The 17,392-nt window shown below is 43.2% G+C and overlaps 2 protein-coding genes across 6 annotated transcripts; both read right to left on the bottom strand.

Annotated features, from left to right (window-relative positions):
• Positions 1-1,160: 1,160 nt before the first annotated feature.
• On the bottom strand, positions 1,161-3,413 carry TCEAL3 (transcription elongation factor A like 3). Of its 4 annotated transcripts, none has more exons than XM_005657896.4 (3): positions 3,269-3,413; positions 2,406-2,475; positions 1,161-2,042 (listed from the first exon to the last, which is right to left on the bottom strand). In XM_005657896.4, the coding sequence occupies exons 1-3, from the start codon at positions 3,361-3,363 to the stop codon at positions 1,413-1,415; spliced, it is 795 nt and encodes a 264-aa protein (XP_005657953.1). In that variant the 5' UTR covers positions 3,364-3,413; the 3' UTR covers positions 1,161-1,412. The 4 variants fall into 4 exon arrangements, with proteins under 4 accessions (XP_005657953.1, XP_084863082.1, XP_020935606.1 ...); XM_085006956.1 differs by lacking the exon at positions 3,269-3,413 and adding an exon at positions 2,940-3,067; XM_021079947.2 differs by lacking the exon at positions 3,269-3,413 and adding an exon at positions 3,004-3,067.
• Positions 3,414-13,799: 10,386 nt separating this feature from the next.
• Positions 13,800-15,908, bottom strand: TCEAL4 (transcription elongation factor A like 4). 2 transcript variants are annotated; one of them, XM_003135283.6, is made up of 3 exons: positions 15,809-15,908; positions 15,160-15,232; positions 13,800-14,798 (listed from the first exon to the last, which is right to left on the bottom strand). In XM_003135283.6, the coding sequence occupies exon 3, from the start codon at positions 14,769-14,771 to the stop codon at positions 14,091-14,093; it is 681 nt and encodes a 226-aa protein (XP_003135331.2). In that variant the 5' UTR covers positions 14,772-14,798; positions 15,160-15,232; positions 15,809-15,908; the 3' UTR covers positions 13,800-14,090. The 2 variants fall into 2 exon arrangements, with proteins under 2 accessions (XP_003135331.2, XP_005657952.1); XM_005657895.4 differs by having other exon boundaries at positions 13,800-14,793.
• Positions 15,909-17,392: the final 1,484 nt, after the last annotated feature.

Here is a 17,392-nt window from a genome sequence, read left to right as displayed (position 1 = left end):
ATAGTAAAGAACTATGTAACAGTAGAGCCCAAACGGCCCTGGGGTACAGCCCAATTGTACCACCTGGAAGGGTACAACTCTGAAGTTGGAAGAGGGGGCTTACCCACACTGCTACAGGAATTAAATAGGGCCTTTGGCCCTGTGGGAACTATAGGGAATCAGAGGGCTTTTGTCAGCATCGGAACTCCATCACATCAAATAGCTGTCAGGACTGGGTCCAGGGCACAGCAGACCAGGTCTGCCCAGCAGATATGGTAATATCCAGAAAACAGTGGCACCGTCTTCTCAGGTGCTTGGATTTGTTCCTGGGCACAGGTGAGGCCTACCTTCAATCTGTCCTCCCCTGAGTGTCTGACCAGGTCCAGGGTCCTATCACTACAAAGGAGCCAGCCGAACACAGCTCACATACTCAGTACCTCATCTGATCCGCTCAGCAGACTGTTTTATTCCCATTTCACAGATGACAAGACTGACCTTTAGAGCACTGGATCTGTTATTAGAACTGTCAGGTTGATTCCTCTAGCTCTGAGTCCCAGAGGTAATGTTTGACTTATCATTTTACATTCTGACAACTGGAATTTTAAGTGTCTTCATTGCCTTTATAAGCTCACTGAGCATTTCAGCTGTTTATCATGTATTGATTCCTAGATCAGTTTTATTACAACAAACATAATCCATATCTTTTAAGAAAAAGTAGAGATGAATGAGCAAAGAAAAGAAAGAGAATCACACATGGTGGTAGCCATAGAATGGTAGAGGACCAGGAGAAGGTGCTGCAGTGCCCACTAATTTGGTTAAAACGAGGGGATGGGCACGCCTGCAGAGGAATGACACGGAAGTAGCATCAGGTGATTGGACTAATTTCTGAGTACAGGCAAGACCTATTTTCTGGCTACTGCGCAGGAAAAAAAAACACTGCCTTCTTTTTAGTGCACATATTTTCAGAGTTTTCTCTGTGCACAAATGGATTATGCAAATTATATATATATATATATATTCCCCCTCTTTGCTTGTACCTGTAGCATGTGGGCAGGGATCAAACCTGCACCACAGCAGCTACCCAAGCCACAGCAGTGACAATGCCAGATCCTTAACCTGTTGTGCCACAAGAGAACTCTGCAAAGACTTATATTTTAACAAAAACGGGCTGACACTATATATTCGGTTCTGAAAACTATTTTTTTCTTTATTGTTATCTTACAGTGTACCATGAACATCTCTTTCATGCACATGGGTGAAAAACCCCTACTGAAACACAGCACTGTAGTTGGACCCAAAGGCTGCTGGTAACAAGTGACACCTAAAGCAAAGTATCAGCTTACGGTTAAAGCACACAGCCTGGCAAATGCCTGCCAGGGAAAGCAGGGTCAGTGACATTCTCATCAGAGAATCAGAATTGAAGGCCAAAGGCATTAAAGATAGGGGATATCATGTAAGCCCCTTTGGCTCCTACCTCCGCCCCTCATTCCCCTGACACCCCGTGGCCCCCTTGGGGTGAATGGATCCTGTACATCTCTTTGCATCCAATGAAAACCACCCATTTTCTGTCTTTTCCTTAGCTCTTCCTGAGCCCTTGACAGGTCTCCACCTTCTCTCATCATCTCCTCACTGCCCAAATGCCTTTCCTGTAAGTCCTCCTCATAGTCCTTGGGGGAATCATCTGTCACCCTGTCTGTTTTCCTTTTGGCTTTCCGGGGTACGTAATCTTCAGCGGGGCGCTTTTCGGCAGCCCGTGGCTCACTCTCTGGCTTTGCCTGGGACTCCATCGTGCCCTCACCAGGTGGTTTTCCCTCATCTTCGGACTTGCCCTGCTTCTCTTGCTTCCCCTCGTCTTCTGGTTTTCCCTCATCTTCTGGTTGTCCCTCGTTCTGGAGCTTTCCCTCATGTGCTGACTTCCCCTCCACTTCTGGTTTTTCTTCCTCATCCGACTTTCCTTCATTGTCAGGCTCTACTTCATCCTCTGGCTTTCCCTCGCTTTCCGGCTTTCCTTCATTTTCCTTGCAGAGTTTTTCCATGTTGAGATTTTTCCTCCTTTTCTTGTCCTGGGGGATGGAGGTGGGGGAGAGGAGGCAAAGAGGAGACAAGGGAGACTGAGGGCTTTGGGGTGAAATGCAGATCTGGATAGTACTGGCATCTCATCCTTGGGAGAGACCTGGCCTGACCCTCCTAGTGTGCCCTCTGCCCACCCATTACCCCATCATTCCTCCTGCCCATGAGAGCCAACCATGTAGCTGGCAGGCCCTGCAACCTTCTGTACCATCCTTCGGCATGGTGGAGAGTGTATATATTATATGTGGTGGGGGGATGAGCAGTGGGGCCCTCAAATTCTGCCCAAGCTGTGCCCTCCACACACACACACTCTTCGCCCTGCCCCTTTCCAGTGCCCCCTCCTCCCCTTAACAGACCTGCAGGGATTCTGGACAGGTTCCTTCTCCTTTTCTAGTCTTGCAGAGTGCTGGGAACAGACACGCAGTCCTGCAGACAGACAGGAGACAGTGACAGGGGCTGAGGTTTCATTCCTGAATCCAGGCCCCCTCATCCAGCGTTTCCTCCCCAACCTCCCCTCCATCCCAGCTGCCATTACTTTTCAGGCCTCAGACACCAGACCAGGATGCTTTCCAAACTACTTTGGATCTCTGGGTTCCCCTCCCCTGCAGGCTACCCGCCTAACCGCGACCTTTTTACGAGGAGGTCAGTATTTCCTCCGGGGCGCTGAGTGTGGAAGGGAGTTGTTTTCCGAATTTGTCTACGTTTCACTGTCGCACTGCGGGCCCCCCCCCCCCCCATTTCAGGCTAGAAAATGGATGGAGGGCGCAGAGGAGCGGCGTCGAGGAGGCGGCGGGGCCAATTGCGGGATCCTCCCGCCCCACCTGCCCACACCGCGCCCTGTGCCGCTCCTCACCCCGTCTCTGAACCCCTTCCCCTCTCCCCATCCTCACCGCTTCTCCAGGATCCTAGTCCCATCCGCCACCACCCCCGCCCGCGGCCACCAGCAGCGCCCACCTTCACACTGACCTGCGGGGCCGGGGCCAGGCCTGCGCCTCCTCGGGCTCGCCTAAGCCCGCTCGCCCCTCGCCCGCCGCTGGTTCTGCGCGGGCGACGCGAGCGGACGGCGCGGGACCGGACCGCAGGGCGGGCGGGTGCGGGGGCTGCTGCCCACATCGGCGCCCGGCCGGTCACGTGAGCACCGCGTCACCCGAGCTCAGTCCCCCCCCTCCCGCGCCCTGCCCCGTCACCCCCATTCCCAAGGGACCAGACAGTTGCTGACCGAGGTGTGGCGGGACGGGCGGTTGGAGAAGGAGAAGTTACCGACAGACCAGGAGTGGGGAGGCTTCCTGACCGCAGGTGCTTAACCTGGCGCATCTCAGGTTCTTGCTCAGCATCCCTCCGAGATGCCGATCGTCGCCAGTTGTGACAGCTGATCTCAGGGAGGGTACCCGACTTCTCCAAGAGCGTTCCACACGGAGCCCCATAGTCCGCTTTCAAAAGGAGCTCTGCCTGACTCAAGAGCCCTGATGGTCGTGTCCACCAGGAAGCTGCGCTGCCACCTTGAGTATCGTGTCCTGGGCCTCCTCTCTTCTCAGCCCACGTGTTTGTTCTCTCTCCCTGGGTGATCTTTGTTCATTTCCCTCTAAAGGCAGATGATTCCCAGATCTACAGATCCGGGTTATTCCTCCCCTGAGCCTCAGACCCATTTTTGCTTTCCCACCAGCAATATGAGCGCTTTCTTCCTCACACCCTTTCCAAAATAATGTGTGGCATACTTTTGAATTTTCACTAATATGATAGGTGAGGGGTAGTATATTACCAGTTTTATCAATGGCATTTTATTTTGCACTTCTGTTTAATCACAATTTAAATATCACTGGGAATTGTCTGTTCATGTCTTTTCCACATTTTTCTATTGGGTTGTTGGTGCTTCTCACATTCCTTTTTTGTTTTTTGTTTTTTTGGCTACAGCTTGCAGCTTGATGTGGGTTCTCAGTTCTCAGAACCTGGGCTGCAGTGGTGAGAGCACCAGAGTCCCAACCACTAGACCACCAGGGAACTCCCCTTTCTCACATTTCAAGTGTTCTTCATACATTAACTATATTAGGCCTTCAAATATTTGTTATATAAGTTGCAAATATTTACTTCCAGTTCATTAGTTGCTTTTTGACTTTTTTATGGTGTGTTTCTGCCATGCATTTAAAAAGTAGTCAAATTTATCAGACTTTTATTCTGTTGCATCTAGATTTTGATTCATAGTTAAGAACTCTTCATACATGAGATCAAAGAGGAATTATCATGTTTTCTTTTAATACTCATGTCATTAACTATATTTGTCTTGAGGGCATCTGTGATTAAGGAATAAACCAGTGCCAAAATGAGTTGAATCTTCAGCAAACTCAAAGCACTAGATTAAAAAAAAAAAAAAAAGCCCAAGGCTTATGGAAAGGGGAGGGATTTCCTAGGAACTTCAAATATTTCACTTTAAAAGTAATTGTAAACTAGAGATAAACCAGCCCTCACAAGTCTTTTAGCCTCGCTTTGCAACATCTAGGTGGACTAGTAAACATTAAGCTTTGAACATAGATTATGGTGGTTCTAGCAGGAAGCATCCTTATGGACCTGACCAATGCAAAGGAAATCTTCTCTGGAGGAAGATTCCATCATCCTAGGCATCAAAATATTTCAACAAACAATTGTTAAGTACAATGCCCATACACAAAGATAACAGAAACAAAAAGAAAAAAGACACCAAAGGTAAGACACACTAGATACAATAGGCAACACAAACAGATCCATTAGCTTTGAATTATTTGAATTATCTGATACAGACCACTAAACCTCAATGCTTAGTGTATTCAGATAAATAACATCCAATCTTGAAAATTTCAACAGGAAATTAGAAAACAGAAAAGGTGGGCAAAGGAAATTCAAAAACTAAAAAATAACTTAGCTGAAATTAGAAACTCAATGGATGGCCTTAACAGCAGATTATATGCAGCTCAAGAGAGAGAGTTAAAGAACTAGAAATTATATTAAGATTAAATTATTCATAAAGATGCACAGATAGTTGAAAAGATGGAAAATACATACAGGGTATGTGTCTAATATATGCTTTTTAATATTTTTAAAATATTTTTTGGCCATGCCCAGTATGCAGAAATACTCTGGCCAGAGACTGAATCCAAGCCAGAGCCTTAACTGCTAGGCAACCAGGGAACACCTCTAATATATATCCCTAGTTGAAGTTCCAGAAGGAAAAGAGAAATGGAATTGTTCAGCGGCAAACTTTGAAGATTTTTTTTTTCTTTTTCAGCTGCACCCACAGCATAGGGAAGTTTCCAGGCCAGGGAACAAATCTGAGCTGCCACTGTGACCTATGCCATGGCCGTGGCAATACCAGATCCTTAACCCACGGTGCCACAGCAGGAAATCCAACAATCTTTGAAGAGTTAATGGCTGTGGATTTTTCCATACTGATGAAAGACATTGATCCATAGATCCAAGAAGTCCAATAAATCCTAAACGGGATAAATAAAAAGAAATTCACACATGGAATGCATAATAGTGAACTTAGAGAGAATCAAAAACAAAGAGAAAAAAATCATAAAAGTAGCCAGAAAAAAGAGTACGCCTCAAAATGAACAAAAGTTAGGCTAATTACTGGCTTTACAATAGCAATGATAAAAGCATGAAGATAGTGGAACGACATCTTCGGTGTCTTGTGACAAAATCAATGCCAACCAAGAAAGTGATAACCTGCAAAAAATATCCTTCAAAAATGAAGGTGAAATAAAAGCTTTACAAATAAACAAAAACAGAGAGAGTTTTCCAGCAGCAGACATGAATCAAAGGAAAAACTATATAAAACAAAAACATTATCTTGTTAATTTATATTGAAAACATTTGAGTCAAAAGGGCTGAAGTAAAAGTATTTAAAGTTACACATTATCCAGGGAATGTGTAAAAGTATAAATTAATATTAGCTTTTAATAAGTCAAGACTGTATGCTATAATTGCCAGATAACTATTAAGGAAGAAAACTTCTAAGCTAATAGAGGGGCAAAAATAAGAACATACTAAATCCTAAAGAAGAGAATACTAACATAGATCAGATGAGACATAAAGAACAACTTAGTAAATGGATAAATTATATCTACTGTTAATATCAGTAAGTACATTAAATGTAAATAGCTTACATGAAATATTTAAAAAACGAAGATTTTCAGACTAAGAAAAAACCAACTGTATATACTGTTTGCAAAAGAAATTTCTGAAATGTAAACATATATAAAGACAAAGTAAAAGTATAGAAAAAATATATATCAAGAAAACACTAACCAAAGGAAAGCCATTATGGTTAAATTAATACCAAAAGATACTTTAAAGCAAAAAGTATTACAAGACATAAGAAGTGCCATGTCACCTCATGATATTTTAAATATTGTATGCATTTATTAAATTGACTTCAAAATAAATTAAAATGAAATTTGACAGAACTATGAGAAATAAACAAATCCTTCATTTCAGTGTTAACACTCCTATCTCTACAACTGTGTAAATATTTAAAGTGTTAAAAGGAAAAAACACTAACTTAAAATTCTGTATCACAGTGAAATAATCCTTCAAATGTGAAGGAGAAATAAAATATTTTCTCAAACAAACAAACAAAAAAACTGATGGAATTCAGCATCAACAAATCTTTTCTCCAAGAATTGTTAAAAGATTTTCTCCAGGCAGAAGAAAAACGATACAGGCCAGAAACTCAGGTTTACATAAAAGGAGAGCATTGGAAATGCAATAAATAAGAATAAAATGAAATCTTGTATTTGTATTATTCTTAACTGATGTTAAAGATAACTTTTTGTCTAAAGTAATAAAGTAACAATGTGTTAAGTGATTGTAGTAAAGAGATAAGTAAAATGAAAGATGAGCACTCTGTAATAAGGTACTGTACTATGTATAAGTGAAGAAAGTGTTATTTAAAAGTGATCTGAATTAAAAATGTAAACTCAAGGAAAATCACTGAAAAAATTTTAAAGAAATATAATTGATACACTAAGGAGACAAATGGAATCATGTACAATAAAACTAGAGAAAGCAGAAAAAGAAGCCTCTGGCAGCAAATAGGAAACAGCTGTAAACATGGCTGTTATGAATCCAAATACATCAAGAATCATTTTAGGGAGTTCCCGTCGTGGCACAGCATAAACGAATCCGACTAGGAACCACGAGGTTTCGGGTTCAATCCCTGGCCTCGCTCAGTGGGTTAAGGATCCTGCATTGCCGTGAGCTGTGGTGTAGGTCGCAGACGCGGCACAGACCCCATGGATCCCACGTTGCTGTGGCTGTGGTGTAGGCTGGCAGCTGTAGCTTCTGATTAGACCCCTAGCCTGGGGACCTCTATATGCCTTGGATACAGCCCTAAAGAGACAAAGACCAAAAAAAAAAAAAAAAAAAAAACCAAAAACAAAAAAGAAAGAAAGAAATTGTCAGAGTGAATTTTTAAAAATCCAACTATAGTGTATAAAAGAAGCACACTTAAAATATAAAGACTGAGAGGTTAAAAGTAAAGCAATGGAGAAAGAGCTATCATATTGCACTAATCAAAAGAAACCTGGACAGAAAAGGAAAGCTGGAGTCGTTATATAATTTCAGACAAAGCGGAACAAAGGACTGTTTCAGAGATCAAAAGAGGTACTACATATTGTGATCAAGATGGCAGAGGAGTGAAACACAGCACTCACCTTCTCCCACAAACATAAAAAAATAAACATCTACATGTAGAACAGTTTGCACAGAACATCTACTGAATGCTGTCAGAAGACCTTAAACCTCCAAAAAGGGCAAGAAACCCTCCACATAACTGGGTAGAAAAAAAGGCAGAGGTACTACATAATGATAAAGGGGTCAATTCTGAGGAAAACACACAATAATCCTAAAGTATCAAAATATATGACGCAAAAACTGATAGAACGGAAAGGAGAAACAGAGAAACCCATTATTAGAGTTGCAGACTTCAAATCTCCCATTCAGTAATTGACAGATTAAGCAGGCAGAATATCAGTAAGGATATAGTCAACTTGAAGAGCATTATCAATCCATTTGATTTAATTGACATTTATAGGACATTCCATCCAACACCGGAACATATATTTTTTAAAGCTCATATAGAATATTTACCAAGGGAGTCCACATTCTGGGTCATAAAATACACCTTAACAAATTTAAAAGAATAGAAATCATAACAGTATGCTCTCAACAGAGTTAAACTAGAAATCAATAACAGACAGATAGATGGAAAACATATACTTGGAAATTAAACACTTTTTTTTTTTTTTTTTTGTCTTTTGTCTTTTCTATGGCTGCACCCGAAGCATATGGAGGTTCCCAGGCTAGGGGTCTAATCGGAGCTGTTGCTGCCGGCCTACACCAGAGCCACAGCAACACGGGATCCGAGCCGCGTTTGCAACCTACACCACAGCTCGAGGCAACGCCAGATCCTCAACCCACTGAGCGAGGCCAGGGATTGAACCCGCAACCTCATGGTTCCTAGTCAGATTCGTTAACCACTGAGCCACGACAATGGGAACTTCCTGGAAATTAAACACTTCTAAATGACATGAATCGAAGAATTCTCAAGAGAAATGTAAAAATGCTTTGAACTAAGTGAAAAACAACATGTCAAAATCTTTGGGATGAAGCAAAAACAGTGCTTAAAAGGAAATTTCTATTTTAAATGCATATATGAGAAAAGAAGAAAGTTCTAACATCAATAACCTATGCTTTCTCCTTAGGAAATTAAAGAGGAGTTATCTAAACCTAAAGCAAGCAGGAGAAAAGAAATAGAGACAAAATCAAGGAAAGTGAAAACAGGAAAACAGAGAAAATCAACAAAACCAAAAGCCAGTTCTTTGAAAAGATAAATAAAATTGTTAAATCTCTTACAAGGGCAACCAAGAAAAAAGATTCAAATTAATATCAGAAAGTGGGGTTAACACTCCTGATCCTATGGACATTAAGAAGATAACGAAGGGGAGTTCCTGTAGTGGCTCAGTGGTTAACGAATCCGACTAGGAACCATGAGGTTGTGGGTTCAATCCCTGGCCTCGCTCAGTGGGTTAACGATCTGGCATTGCCGTGAGCTGTGGTGTAGGTTGCAGATACAGCTCGGATCCCGTGTTGCTGTGGCTCTGGCGTAGGCCGGCAGCTACAGCTCTGATTCAAACCCCTAGCCTGGGAACCTCCATATGCCTCGGGAGCAGCCCAAGAAATGGCAAAAAGCCAAAAAAAAAAAAAAAAAAAAAAAAGAAGAAGAAGAAGATAATGAAGGAATACTATGAACAACTTCACGCCTACAAATTTGATAACTTAGATGAAATGGACAAATTCCTTGAAAGACAGAAACTAAAACTCACACAAGGGAAAAAAAAGATAACCTGAATAGCCCTGTATCTATCAAAGCATTTGAATCAATAATCACTAACCTTTAAAAGTCAGAAATTACTAGGACCAAATTCTACCAAACGTTTGAGGATCACCAGTACACTTTCAGAAATCACCAGTGAATTCTACCAGACATTTAAGGAAGAAACAATACCAATTCTCCACAATCTCTTCCACAAAACAGATGCAGAGAATACTTGACTCATTCCGCGAAACCAGTTATTACCCTAATTCCAAAACCAGATAAAAGATATTACAAGAAAGGAAAACTATAGGCCAATATCTCTCATGAGCACAGACAAAAAAAATCCTCAACAAAATATTGGGAATTTGAATCCAATAATGTATAAAAAGTTACACATCAAACAAGTGAAATTTATTCTAGGTATACCAAGATGATTCAACATTTGAAAATCAATAAGTATAATCCACCACATGTAAACAGACTAAAGAAGAAAAATCGTTAAGATCTTATTATTTGATGCAGAGAAAGCATTTGACATAATTTAATACCCATTCATGATAAAAGCTCTCAAACTAGAATTAGAGGGGAACTTCCTCAATTTGATAACAAATATCTACAAGGAACTAACATCATAGTTAATGATGAGAAAGTAGACACTTTACCCTAAGGTCAGGAACAGGGCAAGGATGTCCCCTCTCGTTGCTCCTAATAAACATCATACTGGAAGTCCTAGTTAGTGCAATAAGACAAAATAAAATAAAATAAAATAAAATAAAATAAAATAAAATAAAATAAAATAAAAAAAACTACAGATTGGAATGGAATAAATAAAACTATTTGCATATGACATGATTGCCTAGGTAGAAAATGCCAAAGCATTGTTGAACTACTGGTCACAAGATCACAGGATGTAAGGTTAATATATAAAAGTAAATTCCTGGGAGTTCCCATCATGGCTCAGTGGGGAACTAGAAACCATGAGGTTTCGGGTTTGATCCCTGGCCTTGCTCAGTGGGTTAAGGATCCGGCGTTGCTGTGGCTCTGGCATAGGCTGGAGGCTGTGGCTCTGATTTGACCCCTAGCCTGGGAACCTCCATATGCCGTGGGAGCGGCCCAAAAAGACAAAAAAAAAAATAAAATAAAATAAAATAAATAAACAATTGGAATTTGATTTTTTTTCTTTTTGCTTTTTTGCAGCCACACCCGTGGCACATGGAAGTTCCCAGGCTAGGGGTTGAATTGGAGCTGCAGCTGCTGGCCACAGCCACACCAACTGGGGATCCAAGTCATGTCTGCAACTTACACCACAGTTCACGGCAATGCTGGATCCTCAACCCACTGTGTGAACCCAGGGATCAAACCCACCTCCTCATGGATACTAGTTGGATTCTTAACCCTTTGAGCCACAACGGGAACTCCCTTGAATTTGATATTTTAAAATGCCACTTATAACAGCATTCCCACAACACAGAATGTGATGAAAGACTCTAAGTGTATCACAAATGCATGAAACAACTTCACTGAAAGGGATGGAAGAATAGGTACTGACATAGGTAACTCTGGAAATGAATGGAGTCTGTAAAACTAAAAGCAAATTTTCCCTATAATATATTCATATATTTTGTGTGTATTATGCATATATATACATATATGTATTTTGTATGTATTGTATATATGTGAAAAGGGAGAGACTCACATATATGCATGGGCTATTAAATACCCACATAGGAGCTCTCACTATGGCACAATGGGATCGGCAGCATTTTGGAAGTGCTGGGACACAGGTTCAATCCCCGGCCCGGCACAGTGGGTTAAAGGATCCAGTGTTGCTGCAGCTGCAGCTTAGGTCAAAATTGCTGCTCAGATCTGATCCCTGGCCTGGGAACTCCATGTGCCAAGGGATGGCCAAAAAAGGGGGGAAAATACCCATTTATCTCCTTTTTCTGTCAACTGAGAGGGCCTAGAAGCAATACCCCAAAAGGTTTATTTTGGCCGAGGTGTGCAGCACCTTGATGTGGGATCTCAGTTCCCAGACCAGGGATGAACCTGGGTTGTAGTGGTGAAAGCACTGCGTCCTAACCACTAAAACCACCAGGGAACTCTCCTCAAATCTTGGTTTTTGATACCATTCTCCAACCAAAGGCACCAGGGCTCCTTGGAGAAATGGTTGATTCTAGGTCTTGGGCAGCAATATGTGCAGGACTAGAGCACCTTGCAGTGCCAGAGTTTTACAAACCACACACATACACAACGATGGGGGTATGTCAAATAGATACAAGAGCCAACTGAAGGAGATTCCAATGGCCAAAACTGGAACAATTTGAGGAATGAAAATACATAAAGATGCCATAGCTGTGGCCCTAAAAAGCAAAAAAGAAAATACATACAGTAGTATTATAGTCCAAAGTATAAAATTAATGAGTCCATACTGATATACATAAATTGAGTACATATGCAGGAGAAAACAAATATCCCATGCAGAAATCCAAATAAAATTTGGAAATACTCCATCCTCAAGGAGGTGGAACATTCATTAAGTGTGGACTGTGCAGAGTGACTTTCTTCCAAAGAGTACCATCCGGAAAGGGAGAAATAAAAGAGTGACTTTACCATGAAGAAGCCTGACAAACACTACTTCAGCCAGGTGACTAATGTTAACATCCACAGTGATAAAATCAACAGTTATGTACCCTGTGTAGGATGCTACTTCACCTGTGTGATCCTCTTCCCCAGAAGTCCTTGACATCTGTCTAACCACAAGAAAAAAAAATCAGGCAAACTGAAATTGTGGTACACTATACAAAGTACCTGACCATTACTTCTTCTTCTTCCTTTTTTTTTTTTTTTTTTTTTTTTTGTCTTTTTAGGGCCATGCCTATGGCATATGGAGGTTCCCAGGCTAGGGGTCCAATCGGAGCTGTAGCCGCTGGCCTACACCACAGCCACAGCAACGCTGGATCCGAGCCTCGTCTGCAACCTACACCACAGCTCATGGCAATGCCGGATCCTTAACCCACTGAGCAAGGCCAGGGATCGAACCTGCGTCCTTGTGGATGCTAGTCAGATTCGTTTCCACCGAGCCAAGAAGGGAACTCCTGACCATTTTTTCTTAAGAGTTTCAAGGCATCAGAAACGGAAAGTGTGAGGAGCCTAAGGAAACATGATGACTAAATGTAAGGTGGTAACCTGGCTGGGATCCTGGGATAGAAAAAGGACATTAGGAAAACTGAATATATCTGAATAAAGTATGTACTTTAGTAGATAATAATGTATCAGTATTGGTGCATTGTGACAAACACTTCATACAAAATTAAGATGTTGATGATAGGGGATATTGGCTATGGGGTATACAGAAAATGTCTTATCTTTGCAACCATTCTGTAACTCTACAACTGTCCTAAAACAAAAGTTTATTTAAAGAAACACTATAAGCTAATAAAAGGCTAATGAAGATCCAGAGGGGAAAAAAAAATCACAGGTGGGTAAATGGTAAGGCAGGGCTTAACAGGAATTTCCTAGGAGACAACTCCTAACAAAAAAGTGTCAGCAGAAAAGAGATTAACAGGTGAGAATAATACAGCATCTGGTGACTCAGATTTTTCTCCTGGCTCAATCAATCTCCAGTATCTAAATCCAGTGGGGATGGCTGTATGCAAACACATAAACCAACAAAAAATACTTGGAAAGGTGTGTTTTATAAGAACTTTATATAAGTATCAAGGCCCAAGTGACACCTGGGTGCTACCCACCTGAGTTAGGGTAATTCTATTTCAGGGTAGAGAATTCTGCACCCTTCTGTTGTGACGCTGTGTTGTTTTAGTCTATCATGGTCTCCAGCCCATGTGCAGCAGTGGGGGCCTTAGGTACAGGACATACAAAAAGAGGCATGGTGCCCAAGTCCTGGCATTTCCCAGGGGAGAGTGGCCCCCACCTCTCAGCTGTCTGGACTTACTTATGGACACATACGAGACCTCCCACATCCCTCTGCCATTTGATGGGGTTCTGGTCCTGCTCGTGCAGGAGAGAGGGCAGGAGCCAGCCCAACACAGCTCACACACTCAGGGTCTCATCGGATCTTCACCACAGCCCTGGAAGGCAAGTTCTAGCCCCAATTCACTGATGACAGGACTGTCCCTTACGACAATGGATCTGTAATAGTTGCCATGTTGATTCTTCCAGCTTTGAGTCCCAGAAGTAATGTGAGTTTTACTTATCATTTCATGTCCTGACAACAGAAATGTTGTGTCTCCACTGCCTGCATGAGCTCACTGAACAGTACTTTTGATTGCTTGGTATTGCTTTCCTATTTTTTAATTTCATTATTCTCATGACAAAAGTAATCTGTGTTTTTTTAAGAGGACAGATAGATAAAAAACAACAGAAAAAAATCACCCACAGATAACCACTGTTAATCTTTTAGTAGACAGCTTTAGGAGTTGTTTCTGTACATGGATCACTAGGTAACTATCTTTGTAGTTTTACAATAATGGACTGATAGCATATATATGGTTCTGCAAACTAGGGTTTTTTTTTAATTTTACAATGCACCATAAACATTTTTCCATGCAATGGATGAAAATCTGCTACTGAAACAGAGGGCTGTGATTGGATAATGATAATGACACCTAAAGCATAGTATTAGGATAAGGTTAAATAAAGCACAAGGCTTTGCAAGTGCCTGCCAGGGGCACTACACAAATGGAATGTCTTCAAAACCCCTCTGTGGGGCCCTGCAGCCACCCCTGAGTTCCCTTGGGCCCCTGGGGTGGAAGGGGTCCTGTAAACTTTTTTGCATCCACATAAACCCCCCTAGTTTCTGTCTGGTTTTCTTCACCTCATCCTCCACTCTGGCCATCTCGTCAAATTCTCTTATCATCTCCTCATTGCTCAAATGCATATCGTGTATGGCCTCCTTGTATTCCTTGAGACACTGAGCCAGCCCCTTGTTGGTTTTTCTTTTGGCCTTCCTGGGTATATCATCCCCAGCTGGGCGCTTTCCTGCAGCCCTTGGCTCGCTGGCTGGCTTTTCTTCTTTGGGCTTGCCCTCACTCACTGGCTTTCCCTGGCTCTCTGGCTTTGCCTCACTCTCTGCTTTTCCTTCTTTTGGTTTGCCCTCGCCCACTGGCTTTCCCTGGCTCTCTGGCTTTCCTTCTTTGGGCTTTGCCTCACTCTCTGGCTTTTCCTTATCCTTTAGAACTTCCTCATCTTCTGGCTTTCCCCTGTGATCTGTCCTTCCCTTGTTTTCTAACTTTTCCTTGTCTGCCACGGCACAAGCTACTCCTGGCTTTCCCGCATCCTGTGGCTCTTCTTCCTCTTCCATCTTTCCATGGTTCTCAGGCTTTCCTTCATTTTCATTGCAGAGTTTTTCCATGTTGAGATGTCCCCTCTTTCTCCTGTCCTGGGGGTGGGGTAGGGGGAAGAGAAGACAAAGAGGAGACAAGGGAGACTGAGGGCTGGGGGTGGACTGCAGGTTGGGATGGTAGGATTTGCTTCTCGCTCCTTTCTGGGATCCCCAGACCTGGCCCAGCCCTCCTAGTGTGCCTTCTGCCCACCCTTTACCCCACCATTCCTCCCACACACAGGAGCCAATCATTTCTGTTGCAGGCCCTGCCATTTTCCCCCAACGTTTGCTCAGCATGGCAGAGTGTGTGAAGATGTGTTGGGAAGTGGACAGCGGGGTCCCCAATTCTGCCCAGGCCGCGCCCTCCGCACTCTGCACCCCTCTGGGTCGCTGTCCAGTGCTCCCCTACTTCACTGACCTGCGGGGATTCTGGACAGGCTCCTCGTCTTTATGGAGCCCAGCACGGTGCTGGGAACAACAGCCTCACAGACCTGCAGACAGACAGGAGACCGCGGCTGGGCGTCCGGTGGATGCACAGGGACTTGGGTCCCTTTCCTGAATCCCGGCCCTCCTCGCCCAACGTCTCCCTCCCCCATCTCCTCCGCCCCCCCGCACCCCAGCCGCCATTTCTTTTCACGCCTCGGGCGCCAGACTAGGATGTTTTCCAAACTAATTTTGGATCTCTGCGCCCTTCTACCCCAGAGGCAACTCGCCTCTCCACCCTTGAGGTCAACTTTTTACTCTACGGACGGAGTGGCAGAGGGGGGTTATTTCCACTGTCTCACTGCTGGGGCGACCCCCAACTCCCGATCTCACGCTCCAAAATGGACGGAGGGCAGAGAAGAGGAGGTGCGGAAAAAGGGAGAATGAGTACTTGGGGTGTCTGCCTTCCCCACCCTCCGCCCAACGGCCGCTGGATCCCCCTTAGCCGTTTTCCCACCGCCATCTCTATCTACACTCGGGCCAGCTCCCCGCGACCCGGACCCTATTCCCAATCTTTTTCCTTTCCCTGCTCGTTCCTCCTCTCCCGGTGTCCCGCAGGCAGCGACGAGAGCTCTCACACTGACCTGAAAAAACCTGGAGCAACAATTAGGGGCTCGCAGACGGCTCCGGGTCCGACCGCAGGGAGGGAGGGCGGGCACCCGGACCGGTGCCCACTTCGGCGCCCGGCGGTCACGTGACCGTCGCGTCACCTGAGCTCCGCCTCCGCACCCCGCCCACCAGCGGGCATCTGCCAGCTGCCCGCCGCCTCCCTCTGGCAGGTCCCCCCGAACCTCTCCTGGCCCTTTTGTCCTTTTCCTTCTTCCCGAGAAGATGGTCGAGGAAGGAATTTTAATAAAAACCACAGGAGCTTTTTTTTTTTTTTTTAATGGGTTGGGCGGTTCGGGGGTGGAGTCTTGAAAACGTTCCTCTTAAATTACATTGAAAGACGGTACAAACAGTAGAATGTTGCACTTCAGAAAAAAACTAGGAAAAACGTTCCCGTTAAAGTGAAATTATCCCTTTTCCCTGACATGCACAAATTTTCTGAGTTAAATATTTAGATCTAAAAATTAAATTATATTTGAAGCAGAATGAAAGAACGATTCTTTTTCTTCCCCCCAAGGGAGAGACTGAATACATAACGGACAATGAGCAGACCATATATGACAATAGAATTATGACCCACAACCTCTGTAGCAAGCAGCCCCAGAAGCCAAACCCCAGTCTTTACAGCAATCTTCAGGATTTGATCAATGACTGCCAGACTCCTTATTTTTGCTTTGCCAACTAGAGAAATCTAAATATGCTTCCCAAATCAATCACATTAAATGAGACTGCTTCTAGCTACATGCCTCCAGTTTTTCCATGCCAACGACGTCCAATCAGTGAAAACTTGGTCTTCCCCTTTTCACTCCAAAGCTTTCCCATTCCCCTGCTTGCCTTTAGTCTCTGCCAAATACAAGTTATGGTGGCTAGCTCCCTTGTTATAACAAGCTCTGAATAACCAGCCTCTGCTTCTACATAAGCTTTTTGTATGGAAGGCCTTTAAAAATGTAGTAACAGAGAGAAGAACAGATAAGGACAGCGTTGATGGATTTGATTACATAAAAACGTGTACCAGATTTGTTAAGGGATTGGGGACATGCATTCTTCCCTGCTCTTGTTGATTGTGTTGGTGAACATCATCTGAAGGGCAACTTTGTAAATTGCTTAAAAATAAAAATATTTGATATTTCGGTCCAACAATTCCACATCTAACATTTACCCATGGAGATAATAAGGTGCTAAAATATAATCTTATGTTTTAAAACATTTTATTGTTATCTTTGGGTGTTTGGTTAGAAAAATAATCCTTTTATGTTGAGTGCTCAATAGTGGTAAAACTAATTATTAGCTATCCATAATCCCAGGTTACTATGGATGGTGGGACACAAAGGATAACCTCAGGATGTAGTATTGCCCTCTAGAAAATACCACCTTTGTGCTAGGTGCCCTGCTAGCTGTCTTGTCTGATCTGTGTGGGTTTTCATTTATACTGGAAGGAAGAATTCATACTTTAATGAAGCAGAATGATTTATAAAGCTACGATCTTTTTTTTTCTTTTTCTTTTTATGGCCGCACCTCTGGCAAATGGAAGTTCCTAGGCTAGGGATCTAATTGGAGCTGCA

The sequence above is a fragment of the Sus scrofa genome, chromosome X, assembly GCF_054392235.1.
Source record: "Sus scrofa isolate SSC_HxYL_T2T_F1_AM1 chromosome X, Sscrofa_HxYL_maternal_Yorkshire_Landrace_v2.0, whole genome shotgun sequence".
Classification (NCBI taxonomy): domain Eukaryota; kingdom Metazoa; phylum Chordata; class Mammalia; order Artiodactyla; family Suidae; genus Sus; species Sus scrofa.
This window is presented reverse-complemented; position numbering and strand designations above follow the sequence as displayed.

Bases quoted from the DNA above. Each gene is read 5' to 3' on its own strand.
- TCEAL3 (XM_005657896.4), bottom strand. From the start codon at position 3,363: ATGCGCCAGGTTAAGCACCTGCGGTCAGGAAGCCTCCCCACTCCTGGT. The intron at 2,476-3,268 runs GTCAGCAACTGT...GTCTGTCTGCAG, and splicing joins GCCCGTCCCGCCACACCTCG to GACTGCGTGTCTGTTCCCAG. The intron at 2,043-2,405 runs GTCTGTTAAGGG...TCCATCCCCCAG, and splicing joins CCTGTCCAGAATCCCTGCAG to GACAAGAAAAGGAGGAAAAA.
- TCEAL4 (XM_003135283.6), bottom strand. From the start codon at position 14,771: ATGGAAAAACTCTGCAATGAAAATGAAGGAAAGCCTGAGAACCATGGA.